At 40.7% G+C, this 15,101-nt stretch overlaps 2 protein-coding genes across 3 annotated transcripts in view; one reads left to right on the top strand and one right to left on the bottom strand.

Moving 5' to 3' along the window:
• Positions 1 to 114: 114 nt before the first annotated feature.
• Positions 115 to 7,685, bottom strand: gtpbp4 (GTP binding protein 4). Its single transcript, XM_041948852.1, has 17 exons — positions 7,538 to 7,685; positions 6,436 to 6,606; positions 6,212 to 6,315; positions 5,802 to 5,938; positions 5,498 to 5,598; positions 5,140 to 5,232; positions 4,456 to 4,647; positions 3,922 to 3,987; positions 3,625 to 3,714; positions 3,413 to 3,523; positions 3,249 to 3,326; positions 3,078 to 3,129; positions 2,893 to 2,993; positions 2,122 to 2,319; positions 1,408 to 1,473; positions 1,038 to 1,181; positions 115 to 581 (listed from the first exon to the last, which is right to left on the bottom strand). Exons 1-17 carry the CDS (start codon positions 7,583 to 7,585, stop codon positions 429 to 431), a joined length of 1,905 nt encoding a protein of 634 aa, XP_041804786.1. The 5' UTR covers positions 7,586 to 7,685; the 3' UTR covers positions 115 to 428.
• A 3,591-nt stretch (positions 7,686 to 11,276) lies between these two features.
• Positions 11,277 to 15,101, top strand: part of larp4b (La ribonucleoprotein 4B) — a 46,951-nt gene continuing 43,126 nt past the window's right edge. For both annotated transcript variants that reach the window (XM_041948568.1, XM_041948567.1), the window contains exon 1: positions 11,277 to 11,801. The gene's annotated coding sequence lies outside the window, so the exon portion shown is untranslated. The remainder of the gene's footprint in view (positions 11,802 to 15,101) is intronic.

Here is a 15,101-nt window from a genome sequence, read left to right as displayed (position 1 = left end):
GCAAAACACAACTTTGCAGCTGCCACAGAAGCACAACAATAATAAATACATAAATAATTATATAATAGAAGGTGAAGTGAAAACACACAGCAATCCATGCACGACAGACTGCAGTTTAGTTCAGGAGCATATTTATTTATCTCTCTTGTAAAGGAAGCATCATCATCACTTTATCTATTGGAAACCCAGAATTTCCTGAGCCACATATGGGGGACAAGACAAACATAGGTGTAAGACAACCTGACAGTCTTCAGTTTATTTCAAGTGGGTATTTATCAGGCTTTCTTTATGAGGCTGAAAAAGAAAAGGCCAAACACGCCTGACAGACTGCAGTTTAGTTCAGGTGTATATCTATTAGGGTTATTGGGCAAGAACTATCTCTCCTTCTAAAAGAGTGTCCAGATCTCAACAGTCCAGAAAAAGCAGTTTTATCTGTGGTCGGCGGTGCCCGACTTCCTCTTGCCGGCCAGCAGGTGTTTGGGTTTGAGGTCAAACACGTGTCTGTCTGCCTCTCCCTTCTTGCCTTGGCGGTTCATGCCTCTCTGGGAGTTCTTCATCATTATCTTTGCCTTCTTTACCATCTGAGGAACAAACAAAGAACATGAGTTCTCTTCAAATTAAAATTAAAATTAAATGTACAAGTTTTAAAACTTCACACCATGATGCACACTGATGAGTCCTGAATGAGCACATCCGAATGTGTCCGTGAACATGCTTTATTGTTTACAGAAGGTTTGTTCTTTTCAATGTGTAACCAAGTTGTGGAGTCATGTTTTGCCTCCTCAGCCCATATCGACATTCTGCATTTATATTTAGGATTGAGTTTGCCATGCATCATCACCATTAGATTAATGGCAAAAAGACTAACTTTGAGGACAAAGGACGGAATAAAATAAAAACAGCAGATATTATATTTACACATTCCTACAAATAATGATTTGCCTTCTGCAGAAAATCTGTCTCCACAGTCAAAAACATGCAATTAGACTGCAGTGTTGTTCAGTGAATAAATGCAAGGTAAAGACACTGTCACGTACCTTTGTATCCCGTAACCCGGACTGGTCTCGCGGTGGACGGGAGGCACTCTGGCTGCGGGTTTTGGAGGTCGGAGGGGCTGAAGCTTCACGCTTACGTTTCTTAGTGACGCTTCGGGACCGTCGGGCCTGTTGAGCGTAGTGACTCTGAAAATACACGAGGAAAATAAACGTGTGATGAGTGCGTCTGTATTTGTTTTTCTTAAATTCGATACTGTGTCCAAGATGGTGAAAGCCCTGGCTGCAGAATCACGATGCACATTAATACTGTGGTCATAACTGCATTGTACTTCAGTGACCTCATGATCAATTCAATGATGTCATATTATAGAGTCCATGTATCCTGCAGGTTCAGATCTAAACAAGAACTTACATCATCCTTGTCATTCATGTCCAGACCGAGGTCGGCCATCTCCTTCTCTAGCTTCTTTCTTTCAACCTATACGGACAGACACAATTTAACATCATTATACACAAAATTAAGCAAACTTGAGGGGCTTCTCAAATTCCACTTTCTATTTCTGTGGTTGCTCCAGAACTTGTCAGGGTTTTCAATTAAATTGAACCAGTGCTCTGCTTTGCTTTGAATTTCAGAAAAAACATTACAAACATAACTGCTGAAGTTTGAAGGTCTCACACGAGGGCACACGAAGCATTTTTATCTGGAGAAGAGTCGCCTGTAGTTTTACGTGGGCAGTGTCTCTTATTTTCCTCATATACTGTGTTTAAATTCCTCTGCCTTCCTTCACTGACGATCATGAGTTGATACTTACATGCAGATAAACCGGAGGAGGCATTGACTATGTCTGGGATGGCTGACGCTCTGTGCTCAAACTGATCGTGAGCTCCTTTTGTTTAAGGTATGTTGTGAAAGCAGCTCAATATATTAGACCATACCCGATATACAAGGGTTCTTAAAAAATCCACTGCTTAAGGCATGTTTCACATAAACTATGTAACAGTAGCACTTTTTGAAACGTCTCTGTACTTCAGTTGTTTTGTAATTTATCCGCTGACACATGGACTAATACTGATGTGGCAGCGATGAGCTTCAGTTGGCCAACAGGGTCGGACAGGCTGCTCTCACCTTGGAGGTGGTCCTGGGCATGCGGGGTCCGTGCACGTCCTTTTCTTTTGACTCCATGACCATCAGCTGCTTCTTCTCCCGGATCTGTTTGGCCAGAACGCGGATTTCCTGCATCTCTTCATCCTCGCTCTCCTCATCTGAGTCGTACTCCCCAGCTCGCTCCTTCAGCTCCTCCTCCTTCTCCAGGTCCTCCAGTTTCTGTGAAAGAGGAGATCAAAGATCTCAAGATGTTTAGTAGATGGAAAACAATTCCTTTTTTCTACTTTGCTCTTCGAAGAAATCAAGGAATGCTTATTATTTAACCAGGTGAGCCTCACTGAGATTAAAAAAAAAAACAGAAACAAAAAGGAGCGTCCTGAACAAAACAGACACACAAAACAGGCAACACAAATAAATGTTATAAGATCAGAATTAAAGTGAATCTGTGAAACCATAAATAACAGAGACTGTACCAATGTAAGATCAGTCTCAAACCAATCAATAAATAAAATAAATGTAAAGCTATCATATAATAAATATGACCAACATATTCAAATTCTTTGCCAATTTCATTAAACAAAGGCGAACGACGCGGTTTAACACGAGCACGGCTACAGAAATAATGTGCAAAGGTTAAAAAGGACCAACCAGGCTGAACCACAAAGGTGGTGCAGCTTGGTTATTCTACAGTATATATATTCCTCATCTTAACACAGAAACTGCTGGGTTTACCAGCCAGACAGCTGCACTTTATGGTAATTACAAAGTACCAGGAGGAGTGCCAAGACTCACCTTCATGATGTCGGGATCAATGTAATCTGCAATGTTGTGGCCCTCCCACACTTCAGGGATCTTATCGTGCTTCTCATCCTCATTCATCAGATCCCAGTATTCTTAAAAAACAAATAAACGATATCAGTGGCGCAAGACAGAAGCATTTCAGGCAGCCTGATTGTTGAAATGAAAACACTTCTTACTCTGTAGGTCCAGAATGTAGTCATCGCCAAGCTCCATCTCCAGATCTCTCTCCTGCAAGATGAACAACAGTGTTTTATTACACTGACACACAGGGAGCTGTAAGGTGTGTCGGTTTAATCAAATCCCAGTCGTCTCTTCGACCTCATGTCAGAAGTTAACATCAGACGTACCAGTTTGCGTTTGGGAGCGTCCACCTCCATTGCCCTCCTGCGCATCGAGGCTCCTTCTGGGATGAACGGAGGCCTCTCCTGGAAATGACAGATCAAACAATTTAATTATAAATAGAAAACAGCTGAAATGGGAAGCGGCAGAGCTCTGACGGAGTTATATTTACCTTCTCATCTCTCTTGGTGGGCATGGCCAGGTGGAGCCGGTTGAGAACATCGTGGACCTTCTTGCCCTTCATCTTGGTCTCGACACGACAGGCGAGGAGCCGGTCGCAGGCCTGACAAACACAGGACCGTGAGCCACAACAAGCAACATACTATACTCTGTTTCTCAGCACCTCCAGGGCTCAGAGCGAGTCTGACGTTTGCGGCATCTCACCTCATTTTTAACTTGCATGACTCCCTCCTCGGTCAGGGTGCTGGTCTCAATCACAGAGATTCCCTCAGCGGAGAGATCTGCAAAGATTTTCTGACAGCAAACAAAGATGTGAGCATGACGTCAAGATAAACCCGTAACACTTGTTCTCATCGTAAGAAAGTAAGAAACTGAATATTTAGATGTCACTAAAACAAACAAGTGGTTCCTTGTGTTCAGAGCCAGCTCCAATTTCTAGCTCCGCTCCTCCACCCGATAAGACATTGCAGGCAGATCAAGTCTAAACCATAAATCACCCACCTGGTTCTCCTCGGACAGTTCATTGATCTTCTTCACGTCACATTTGTTGGCCACAATGATGAGAGGCTGCAGGAAGCGAGACACCAGGGTTATTTTCGATTACTTGCACTCGAACGTATTACGCTGGCTTTTTCACTTTTTATTTATCTCCACAGAGGTCTGCTGATACAAAATATAATTTCCGATAACGGAGACATCACAGATTCAAATTAAAGTTAGTGTTCTAGAATTGTGCAATGAGAGGCACTTCTAATTTCAAGATGGCTTGACATTAATAAGAATCTCTCTCTATGTTAAACTTACTTATACAGCAAAATACCTCTGCAAAAATAACTCCATGCCGGGAAGAATATTGTCTTATATGACAAAGAAGCAGTGCCATCATGGTCATAGTGCCCCAGAAAAAACTGCTGTGCATATGTCCAATCCAAGTGTTTACTGAAGCAAACTTTCCATTTGTTCATGGAAACATTGAGAATATTTAAATTTCTCTTCATCTTACAGTTCACAGCTGTAAGACTGCTGACGTCTGACCTTGTTGGCGAAAAGCGGTCGGATGTTGTTGAAGAGCTCCAGCTGTTCCTGCAGGGTGTGACCACACTGCTCAGATACGTCCATGACGTAAAGCACCGCCGCTCGCAGGTGAGCCAGAGCCGTGATGGCCTGCATCTCGATGGTGTTCCTCTCCTCCAGGGGGTGGTCCAGGATACCGGGGGTGTCCACCACCTGCACACACACAGTTAACGTGGCATAATGAGGGAAACAGTTCTGTTTCAGTTCAGTTCCTTGGAGAGCTTGCTGATATGAGCTCTGCTGCTGATACAGCATCATAAAGGCTGTACTTTAGTCTTTAAAACTTTCTAAAAACTTTTAGCAGCACAGTTTCAGTACAAATTAAAACATGAAGAGGAAAAACACACATCGCCCTAAATAATGGGTTATTGTCACTGCTGTAGCTTTTCACTTGAAAAAAGTTCCTCCAATAGAAACACACGTTTTTAGGGTAGGATTAGAGTGGAGCTGGATCATTCAGGCCCAACATCTGTGGTTCAATCATACAAAAAAACAAGTAAAAACTCAGAAATTATAATATAAGACAATTTAGTAACATTTTTGGCCTCATATTTGTCAAATTATTGTTGTTATTTTTGAAGACTTTGGACGTTAATCCATGTGAACACTGAGTGATGTGTTACAGTCAGAGCTGCAGCATCTCACCTGCCAGCGGAGATACCTGTAGTCCATGTGACCCACAAACAGAGACTTGGTGGTGAAAGCGTAGGGCTGGACATCAACATCTGCTCTGGTCACCTGACAAGGAAGACCATTTACACAGTTACACCATGTTAACTACACTTAAAAAGGAAAATCGAGGGGCTGAAACACCCTGAAAACAATGATGATTCCTATAAAATCTATAGGAGATGTTTAGAATAAAACTACATACAACCCTTTCTAAATACATCATCACTTACGCTTCAATTTTCCATCGGAATCTATACATGTGATGAAACATTAAAAAACATCTCCAACTCATGCACAGCTGTTACCCGAGAATTTTAAGAGAGCCGTTTACTTTGTTGATGAAACTGGACTTGCCGACGTTGGGGTAACCACACAGAAGCAGGGTCCTCGTATTGGGGTCAATGGTCGGCAAACGGGACAGATGCTGGCGCACTGTTGAAGGAGGACAACAGGGAGATTCATTATTTTCACACATCAAAGAAAGATTTAAGTCTGAAAACACGCTCAGGAACACCTCTCAGGTAAGATGCTTGTGGCCAATATGAAGCTAACTAATAATTCTTTTAGTCTAAGAGGGGAGGTTTATATTTTCTGTAACAGCGTTTCAACCACTGGAGACTGAGCCTCTCCCTCACCTTGTTCCAGATACTCCAGACTCGACTTCTGTCGTTTCAGGATGGTGCACATACGACCCAGAGCGGCTCTCTTCAGCTGCTTGCATCGGTACAGAGAATCTCCATACTTCATCAGACGCACATAGTCTTTAGCAACACTGGGGGGGTTAAAAAAACAAAAGAAAAAGATGTTGGTTCACTGCTTTGTTTTCTGGATTTAAACTTGTGGTTTTGCTAACAGCAAAAAATGTCATGGTCTGCTGATGAAAACGTGTGCTCATGCAGCAGGAAACATGAAATGAAAAGAGAAACTTAATCAAAAGAAAAAGCGAAGACACAGTAAATGTCAGTCAACCACAGCAATAAGCAACAATATATAATATATATATATATAATATGCAAAGCAGTAAGAAGACTTTAGACAAACTTACTTATCGATCAAATTTTTGGCGATGTTTATCTGTCCCAAAGCCAACTTATAATGGTCTTTGTCATACAACACGTTCATCAGATCAGCATAGAATGGATGGATGTCCTACAGGGAAACGACACATTAATGGATTTCACAAACTGACTGTAGACATCAGAGACAACAACCCCATTTTGCCATTAGAGAAAAGGAAACAATGGTTATTTAAATCTCATCTTGACTTACATCAAGCTTGGGGAAGTCAGTGAGGATCTGTGTGAGGCGGTCATGGTAGTTCTGCTGGGTGAACTTCACCTTTCGCATGTAAAAATGTCGGATGCGGTGGATCTGGTAATGCTTGTGTACCACCGTAGGTGTCTTTCTTTGTGTTTTGGATAAAGTGATGTCGATGAAATCCTGGAGAGAGGGGAACAGTATACACGTCAGGGTGTTGGTGAGCAGGACATTTCTCCTCAACACTATTCACTTCATCAAAAAGCAGGGGGCCGGCCTTTCAGGCCTTTCATTTCCATGTTATTTTCAGGACAGTATGACATAGTACACAGTATATAATACTAAAAGATGTTTGCGTTACTCATTATTTGTACTTCATCTTTATCAGTACTGTAGCATGTACTTGCAAAAATATGTCATTTCCATATCTTCACCCAGAAAATTCTGTCCTGCCAATCTTCCATTAACAAATCTTTCGATTTAATGTACAAGCGCATGTCGACAAAAGCAGAGATCTACTAACGCTTTCTATTAACTATGACAATAATCCGTGTCCTCTTGTCGATTCGGCATCCGCGTAATACACATAGCATGTCTTTTGTCAACTTTTGTGACCTGATCAGCAGGGTATTTAAATGGACAAACACTGGGTAACAGGTGAGAAGCACGAGTTCAGCTTGTTTTAATAGGTACTGCTTGATGTACGCCGTGAGCGGCTGATTGGATCGCGTATCGTTTCTGATTGGAGTCTTAAATTTCCAGATTTTGGAACGGAGTTTGGTGTGGGACATAGCTGGGCTAGTTTAAAATGTCAGCAGTCATTTACTGGAAGAGAAAATCTATGTATTGCCTAATATCTGTCAGACATAATGGTCGACCGTTTCCTTTCTTATTTGTGCTTCTTTTCTTATAATACGTTCAGCTATAACTCCGTAAAGTACGTGCACATAGATGGAAATCTGCTGCTGTCTCTTTACACCCGATCAGCACGTGTTTTTCTTCCCAACAGAGTCCCACCATTTTTTCTACACCTTCTAGAGTCTCTCAAAGCTGAATTACAAGACGGACAAAACAACATCCGTTTAAAACATATACGACGTAAAACAAAACTCACCTTAGCGGTGGGAACCACCATAATCTTCTTGAAATTATAAAGTGCCATTTTGTCGCGACACGTTGTGGTCCGCTGACGGCACGGGGAAAGAAAGCTCCTCGTTCCGTTAGAACCGGAAAAGACACCGAAAACATTGGCGAGGGTTTTCTGCACAGCGCCCCCTATGTCCAAATACAGACATAGCAAAAGAAAATAAAATATTTTTGTAACAATTTCTTTCTAAATGTTTTTTCCGCGCAGTAGATTATCATATATATATATATATATATATATATATATATATATATATATATATATATATATATATATATATATATATATATATATATATATAGTTTCTATTCAAAATTTCGGTCACTTCTAGAGATGTGCCAGAAATGTGTTGGAGAGAGGTACTGATTCAGCTATAAGGTCATTTTGGAGAATGCAACATGAGGTGCTGTTGAACTGTTTTGCATCACACAGAGAAGTATTTCTGTTATTTAGCCTAACCCAATTGAATAAAGTAAGGGTGGGACAAAAGAATAGAATCACCTGTCAGTAGAACTCAAGCAACACAAAGTACAGTCTCCAAAACTATTATCAGAATCAGAATTGGTTTTACTGGCCAAGTATGTGTGCACATACAAGGAATCCGATACTGGTCCAAACATCATACTGTTGAATCAACACGTCTATGAAGCTCTTTCAGCAAAACGGAACACTACAACCTTCATTAAGGCGGGATTTATTGACAGACTTTTGTATTAGACTGCATTGGTTTTAGCGGGGTGTACCTAATAAACTGCCAACTGAATGTAAATACTACAAAAACTGCCTTGTATGACATCTATGACCAATTCCAGGATGAGAAAGGCCTTGAGATAAGATTGAAAGCTCTTGAACAAGTTAGTGACACAATGTGAATTCATCTTTTGGTGAAATGAAAAACTGTAACTTATACAGGGAGTGTATGAACCGACGCTTTAGAATGCTACTGTAAAATAAATAGAAAGCAAATGTTTTTAATGAGATTTATTACTACTGCCTCATTAATTTAATGTTCGAGGTGCTTTCTTGTAACTGCACATGATATCTTTAATTTTCTTTTTTCAGCTGTGAGTTTTCCTTTTCCTTTACACTTACTTAATTGTACATAGACATAAATTCTTGATGATCGTGTAAGTGACCATTGGCACTCACAGGCTGATTTAAATCACAATATTCTGCTTATTTACAGGGTTTTTTATTTCATTTAAGACAATAGTTATTTCAAACCTAGCACAAACTAGGAGAAAATAATGGCTATGCTTATTTAGGAGTGACCAAAAAAGTAAGACCTGTATTATGGCTGGTAGGCTATAGGACACTGCAATAAGGAATTAAAACCATGTAGCTTTTTGAAGAATTGTCTACTAATGTGTTCCTCATAGTTTTTGGACTACAGCGAAGCTCTACATCACAGTGGAATGAGATATATCAGGCTTTCGGTACACAAATAATACTTTGTCTGTAGGATGCCCAATTCCCTCTCAGGGTTCAATAAAGTATTCTGATTCGTCGTTTCATGGCATTTGTTGACACTAAGAAAAGAAAAGAATCACCAGACTCTTATCGTTTTAACACATAAAGGGAATGACAATTTAACAAGTTATTTGGGGTTATTATGCTGTTGGGAAACTCACCTCCCAACCCGGAACTAACTCAACTCCATATTTGTTGTGATCCGCGGTGATCAAGAAATAGCCAATCATCGGTCGCCTGCGTCTATAGGTCACACCCACTCTCGCCGATCACGAGTGGGTCCGCGTGCGCCCACTGCCAGCCTAGACCAATCAGGACGGCCCGCTGTGAGAACGAGGGGGGAGAAGGAGGGGCGGGAGCTCGAGCTCTGTGTGACAGCTCCGGCTTCAGTGCTGCACCAGAGAGAGGAAGCACGCGAAGAGGTCTCACTCTGCAAGCCCGAGAGCAGCTCATCTTTACTCCTCCTGCGTCCCGCCCACCTGTTAAACTAACTCTCCACATCCTGGGTTAAATTCCTTTCAACCACAGAGAGTAACTGAGCGGGTTGCTGTTTCAAGCAAGATAAAACAACGTTTTCTGCTCTCTATGAAACTGATGAGAGCTGTAGCTGCTAAATACAAAGTAAATACGTATTAATTTAAATGAGGTTAAAAAATATCCCGAACAGTAGTATGTATCTATTTATTGTATATAGAAAGAACGTGCAAAGAAAATGTCATATTTTTTTATTTTCAAGAGTTTTTCAAAGAAAATCTAGAAAAAGGCAGATTGTATTTGTGAAACAAATTCAAAATATCGGCTGCTTCTCTCCTATATATAGTGTAACACCCTTTGTTAATTTGATGTTGTTGTTGCTGTAGTTGTGTTTCAAATGACTTACATGACAGTCTACATATTTTCTAGTAAAAAAAAGTGGAAAATAACTTGAAATACTTGAGGATGAGCCACTTTACCGGAATATTTACACGTTATGCCACTTTATACTGTATTTCTACTTCATTCCATTTCAGAGACAAATATTATAAAACTCAATGTGACAGCTAGTTACTAGCCTCTCTGTAGATTAAAATCTTGCAAAATATTTTTAATGGATTACACTGCTCATCAGAATAAACCACAACCAGGTAAAACACTTGAACACTGCTTATATGTTAATGCATCAGTAATAAATATGATATAATATAATGTAACACTGACAGGGGACATGCATTCTCTTTCTACAACATGACGTTGCTGCTTAAAGGCTGCTTAAATTCAGATTACTTGTCGCAATAAGGACTTCCCAGCCTGTGACTGTGAGCCTGGAGGAGCTTTGAGATTTGAGGCCACCAATTATATAACAGAGAGTCTGTTACAAACTAAAGGTGTGGAGTCTGAAAGATGTGGGTATTTATTAGGCCGGGAGGGTCCAATGCAAGATTGTATGTTTGAAGTTTAGGGTCGAGGGTTTTTGTGGTGTGAGTCTATAAATGTCAGGATATCTTGGCCTCTGCTACTTTGGTTTTCACCTGTATTTTATAATGTGTTTCTCACGAGCACCTGACATAATGAAAATCCAATTCTAAATAGCTGGAGTAGCCCTTTAAGTAAAGGATCTGACTAATTCTTCCACCAGTTGGCCCCAGGTCAGCAAAGATTTAGTACAGAGACAAAGCCTGTAGTGCATCGAGAATCCGAAGTGAGAGGAAACCTGGAAAATTAAAACATAGTAAAAATCTTATACTCTATATCAACCAAAAGTAAGTTGCATCATAGTTTTAGGGGAGCAACATCAGTACAGGCTGCCTCTTGATCGCTCAGCTTTTCCCCTCCTTGTGTCTCGCCAAATGTATAGATAATATGTATAATATATAATGTTTTACTCATCCAACTCTTTTTGCATATGAGACGTTTGGTGAATAAATGGAGTAAAAACGCCCATTACATTCCTAATTCCAGTCCTGATTTTGCCACTGTGTTTTTAATTCACTCTGATAATGCACCCGTGATTTCAACTATCTGATGACATTTGTTGAAATTGTACATGTTATTTTTTGTCGACAGTATCTCTGAAGTTGTAAATAAGATCATACAGTAACATGACTGTTTGAAGTCACCGTAAAGGGCACTTTTGGAGATCGGTGGACTGGTCTGTTTGACCGTCAATTATTCTATAGACGATCTTTGTGCTGCACACGAAAGGGAAAGGAAACGGCGACTTCTCCATTCCAAACCCCCCCTTCTCTGTCATCTTTAGCTGTAACGAGTGTTTGATCGATCGGAAGCTTTGAGACGAGTAACGTTTATTCCTCGGGTTTAGGGTTTCTTGGTTGTTTTCTGACTTCCCCTTCCGTAGAGCCTGCTGTTGACCGTGAGGAATTTGCTTCGCGTGAATTTGCAGGCGCCAGATTTATCGAGCCCGACTGAACAAAGTTGATAGGCAAGCTAGCTAGCTAGCCACCTAGCTAACTCTTAGCTAGCTTACTTGCTAACTAGCTTGCAGTGCTGGTCGGGGGAGCCAATTTTTGCAGACAGTTTTGGGGGAGTCGTTTTGTCACTCTCCTGCAACTGGTCGCGGCTATTTCCCCTGAAATCGGAAGACTATTTGCGGAGAGGTTTAGAGCGGTAAGCCGGTTGTTCCTAGCTAGCGTGCTCGATATAGCCTGCTAGCTAATACCCTGCGTATTTAGCCTGGAAGCCAATTCAAGGCCTCAGTCCAACATCACCATCAGCTGCCACTACCACCATAGTATTTGCATTGCCGTGCAGTGAGAGTTGACAGGTGAGTAAGAAACTGTTTTCAAACTTGTTGTTTGCCGAGATGGCCATCGAAGCAACAAAAACACTGCTAGACACTGTGCTATCACTGCTCTGTGAAGTCGCTTTAAGTTAGCTTGCGCGCTAACTAAATATTAGCTTGATTCAAAACGGTGAGGGGGGGTTGGGGTTGGGGAATCCGCGAAATCACGCCGGAGGTCGCCATCTTTCATTGGATGCTGCTGCAAGCCAGCTAACTGGGCTGTTACTTTGTAGCCAGAGTCAACTTTAGAACAATACGTTATGGTCTGTTAACGGCTGAAACGCCTCCATTTTTGTTCATTGACTACCCAAGTTCAGCTTATACTTCACTCTCAAAGCCTGTATGTTGCTCAGTGACGGAGTGTCGCTGTGCATGGCCCTTGGCATGGGCAAGGCATGTTAGCTGCAGTCTCTCCCGCCTGTGTCAGCTACTGAATACGCCTGCATTGCGTCTGTAGTAGAAGTTGCAGTGTTTGACTAGTTAAGTTGATACAAACAAAAGCATCTGAAGTGTGCGGTAGTATGTTTGGATGGAGATAAACACTGGTACAACATTCCCACAGGGACATGTAAGATGCCTGGTGACCATCCTCCACCAGCGGTAACCCACCGACTAAAAATAAACTCATTGGCCCCCTGTTGCATTTTTCACCGGTGGGTTTGAACCTCGGCCTTATTTTGGAACAACAGAGTGCCATTTTGGTTATAAATCTCCTCTTGTGATTATGCAGGGTGGAAGCAAGGCAGTGGAAGAGGGAGGAGGAGGAGGAGGAATGAGCAAAGCGTGTGTTTTGGTTCAGGCCTTGTCTAGACGTTATGATTGACTCACTGCATCTGTAGAAGGGATGACATGTACTGTGACCGGGGTCAGTCTTTTTATGGGTCAAACTGCATTGCAAACATTGTAGCCAGTCTTGTGATTGCCCTCATGCCCTGTACCACATAAATACCAAGACTTGGTCACTTACTGCACAGTTATTTTTCCAAAACTCCTGCGAGGTAGATTGTGTGTATGTGAGAAGTGTTGACTCAAACAGTTTAAAATTACAACACGTGATATATCGTTGCTTTCCAGTTAAAGTCATGGATCTTTTAACTGTTAGTGTGTGAGGATCATCGAAACTTTGTTTTAAGATGAACAGTGAGGAAAAAGAATCTGTCACTCAACTAGGAGGATGTAATTCTTCATGAAGACAAAAAATGGAAACAAACCATTGAATTTACACAGCTTGTCCATGACAGGAGCAGTATGTCGTTCTCTGAACACAAAAAACTGTCAGAATTTGCAGCGGAGTCAGCTGGTCAGTATGAGGGGTATTTGGCAAAGGAGGCCTCTTTGCCAAGTAGGCTTTTGAATGACACATCGAAATCAAAGCCTATAACCTACATATGAATGCTGCAAAACCACAGAAATATATATTTTATTAAACATATAGCTTCAGCCTGATAACCATGCCATGATGTGGCTGAAGAAACACACAGAAATCACAGAAGCTAACTGTAGATTTCATTTGGCAAACAGGTTTTAAGTCTAGCGTTCAGAGAAGTAAATCACACAACAGCTGTTTTGATAGCTAACTATAATTGATGGGGAGTTGTGTTTAGCCCCATTCATTGCGGTGCATGACACAAACACACATACACACGTCGTGTATGGGAATCAGTATGTGTATCAAAGGTCACCAGCTTTACAGCCATGCCATTCTTTTTCTGCTTTGTATGCAAACACAGCGAGGGCCCGTGTCAGAGACAGGCGCCCGATTGTTGGGGCGGATTATCACTGCTTTACAAATGGCTCCAATGGGACAGAAAAGAAGGTGTTTCCAGTGATGTTTGGACTCAGGGGGGTCCTCCTCCCTTTTTTCTCTGTGAATGTGTAATGTCGAGGTCAGAAGTGGTGGAAGTGATTAACCAATGAGACTGCCGGTGCTGAAATTAAACCAAAGCAGCCTTAGAGATGAAATAATGATGTTGAAAACACCAGGGCTGCAGCATTTGTCACCCACTGATACAGAAAATAAGAGAGTGCAGACACATCTCACTATAGGGAGTACACTACACTAATGGCAGTGGATGGTCAGTTGTGCTGAAGCAGTTACATGACTGACTGACAGAGAGTGAATGAAATTGTGATAGTAAATTACCCCCCCCCCCCTTTATTTTGATTTTCATGGCCTCTTGTTTCAGCCTACTTACTGGATCTACAAGTAGCAATTATTTTGCTATTGAATAATAATAATAATAGTAATAATAATCCACTGATATTCACTTTATTAATCGTTTGGTATCTAAATTGTCAGAAGAATTCCTAAAAAAAAAAATAATAAAATCCCAAGCGGACATTTTTAGATTTTTACTTTTGGTTTTAGAAACTGATGCTCAGAAGATTAAGAAAACAACAGCAATTTTTCACATACAAAAAGCTAAAACCAGTGAAATTGTGATATTCTTGCTTAAAAAAATTGACTAGATTAAAAAAAATAAAAAGATTAATCGATCATCAAAACTTGTGATGATTGCATAAATCCCAGATTCTGGGGGGAAATCCCAAAAGTCTTATAAGTCTGCTTAAAACACTGATCGGCATTTGCCATTTATGTGTTTTCATAGAATGAGAAATACATTTTTTATTTAGATTTTAAAATAAGTTGGGTCAGATTGTTTCACATCTTATGGTCGTGTAATTTTTTCTTTTTATTGGTTAAATATTATTTTCTCTGCCATGTCATGGTCATCTCAAGATGAATATTCACGAGTATCCCGTTGAATTATCACTTTTGGTTTTTACTACATAGCATCTGATCTAAGAAATCTGGAGTTTGTTTTCTTGAACAATGAAATGTGCAAAAAAATCAAATACAAACTTTTTAATTGTTGACTTTAAAAAAGTTTTGTACACAAACACTGCTTTCAATTATTTCTTGTCCTTTTTTAATTAAAAATATGCTTTGAGGATCTGTGGCATATTCAGAACCTCATTTGCAATTTCTCCCCATTTTTAATTTCGCTTTGTATTGGGCGAAGCATGTTCTGAGCTCACTTGGCTTTAAGAGGACCTCATTCACTGTAAGCCAGTGAACAGAATCCTCAGGCAACAGGAAATGCAACATATTTTTGATGCATTTGGACATTAAGTCCAAATGAAAATCATTTTGACGCTGACAGTTGAGGCTGTTTGATTGGTTGTTCCCTTTGGGGGTTTTAAAATCTATATATAAGGTAGCCCCTGTCTTTCTCCCTGTGTCTTGCAAGTAGATTCAGACCAATATGTTAGCAGGAGTTA

Source organism: Chelmon rostratus, chromosome 12 (genome assembly GCF_017976325.1).
Source record: "Chelmon rostratus isolate fCheRos1 chromosome 12, fCheRos1.pri, whole genome shotgun sequence".
In the NCBI taxonomy this organism is placed as follows: Eukaryota; Metazoa; Chordata; class Actinopteri; order Chaetodontiformes; family Chaetodontidae; genus Chelmon; species Chelmon rostratus.
This window is presented reverse-complemented; position numbering and strand designations above follow the sequence as displayed.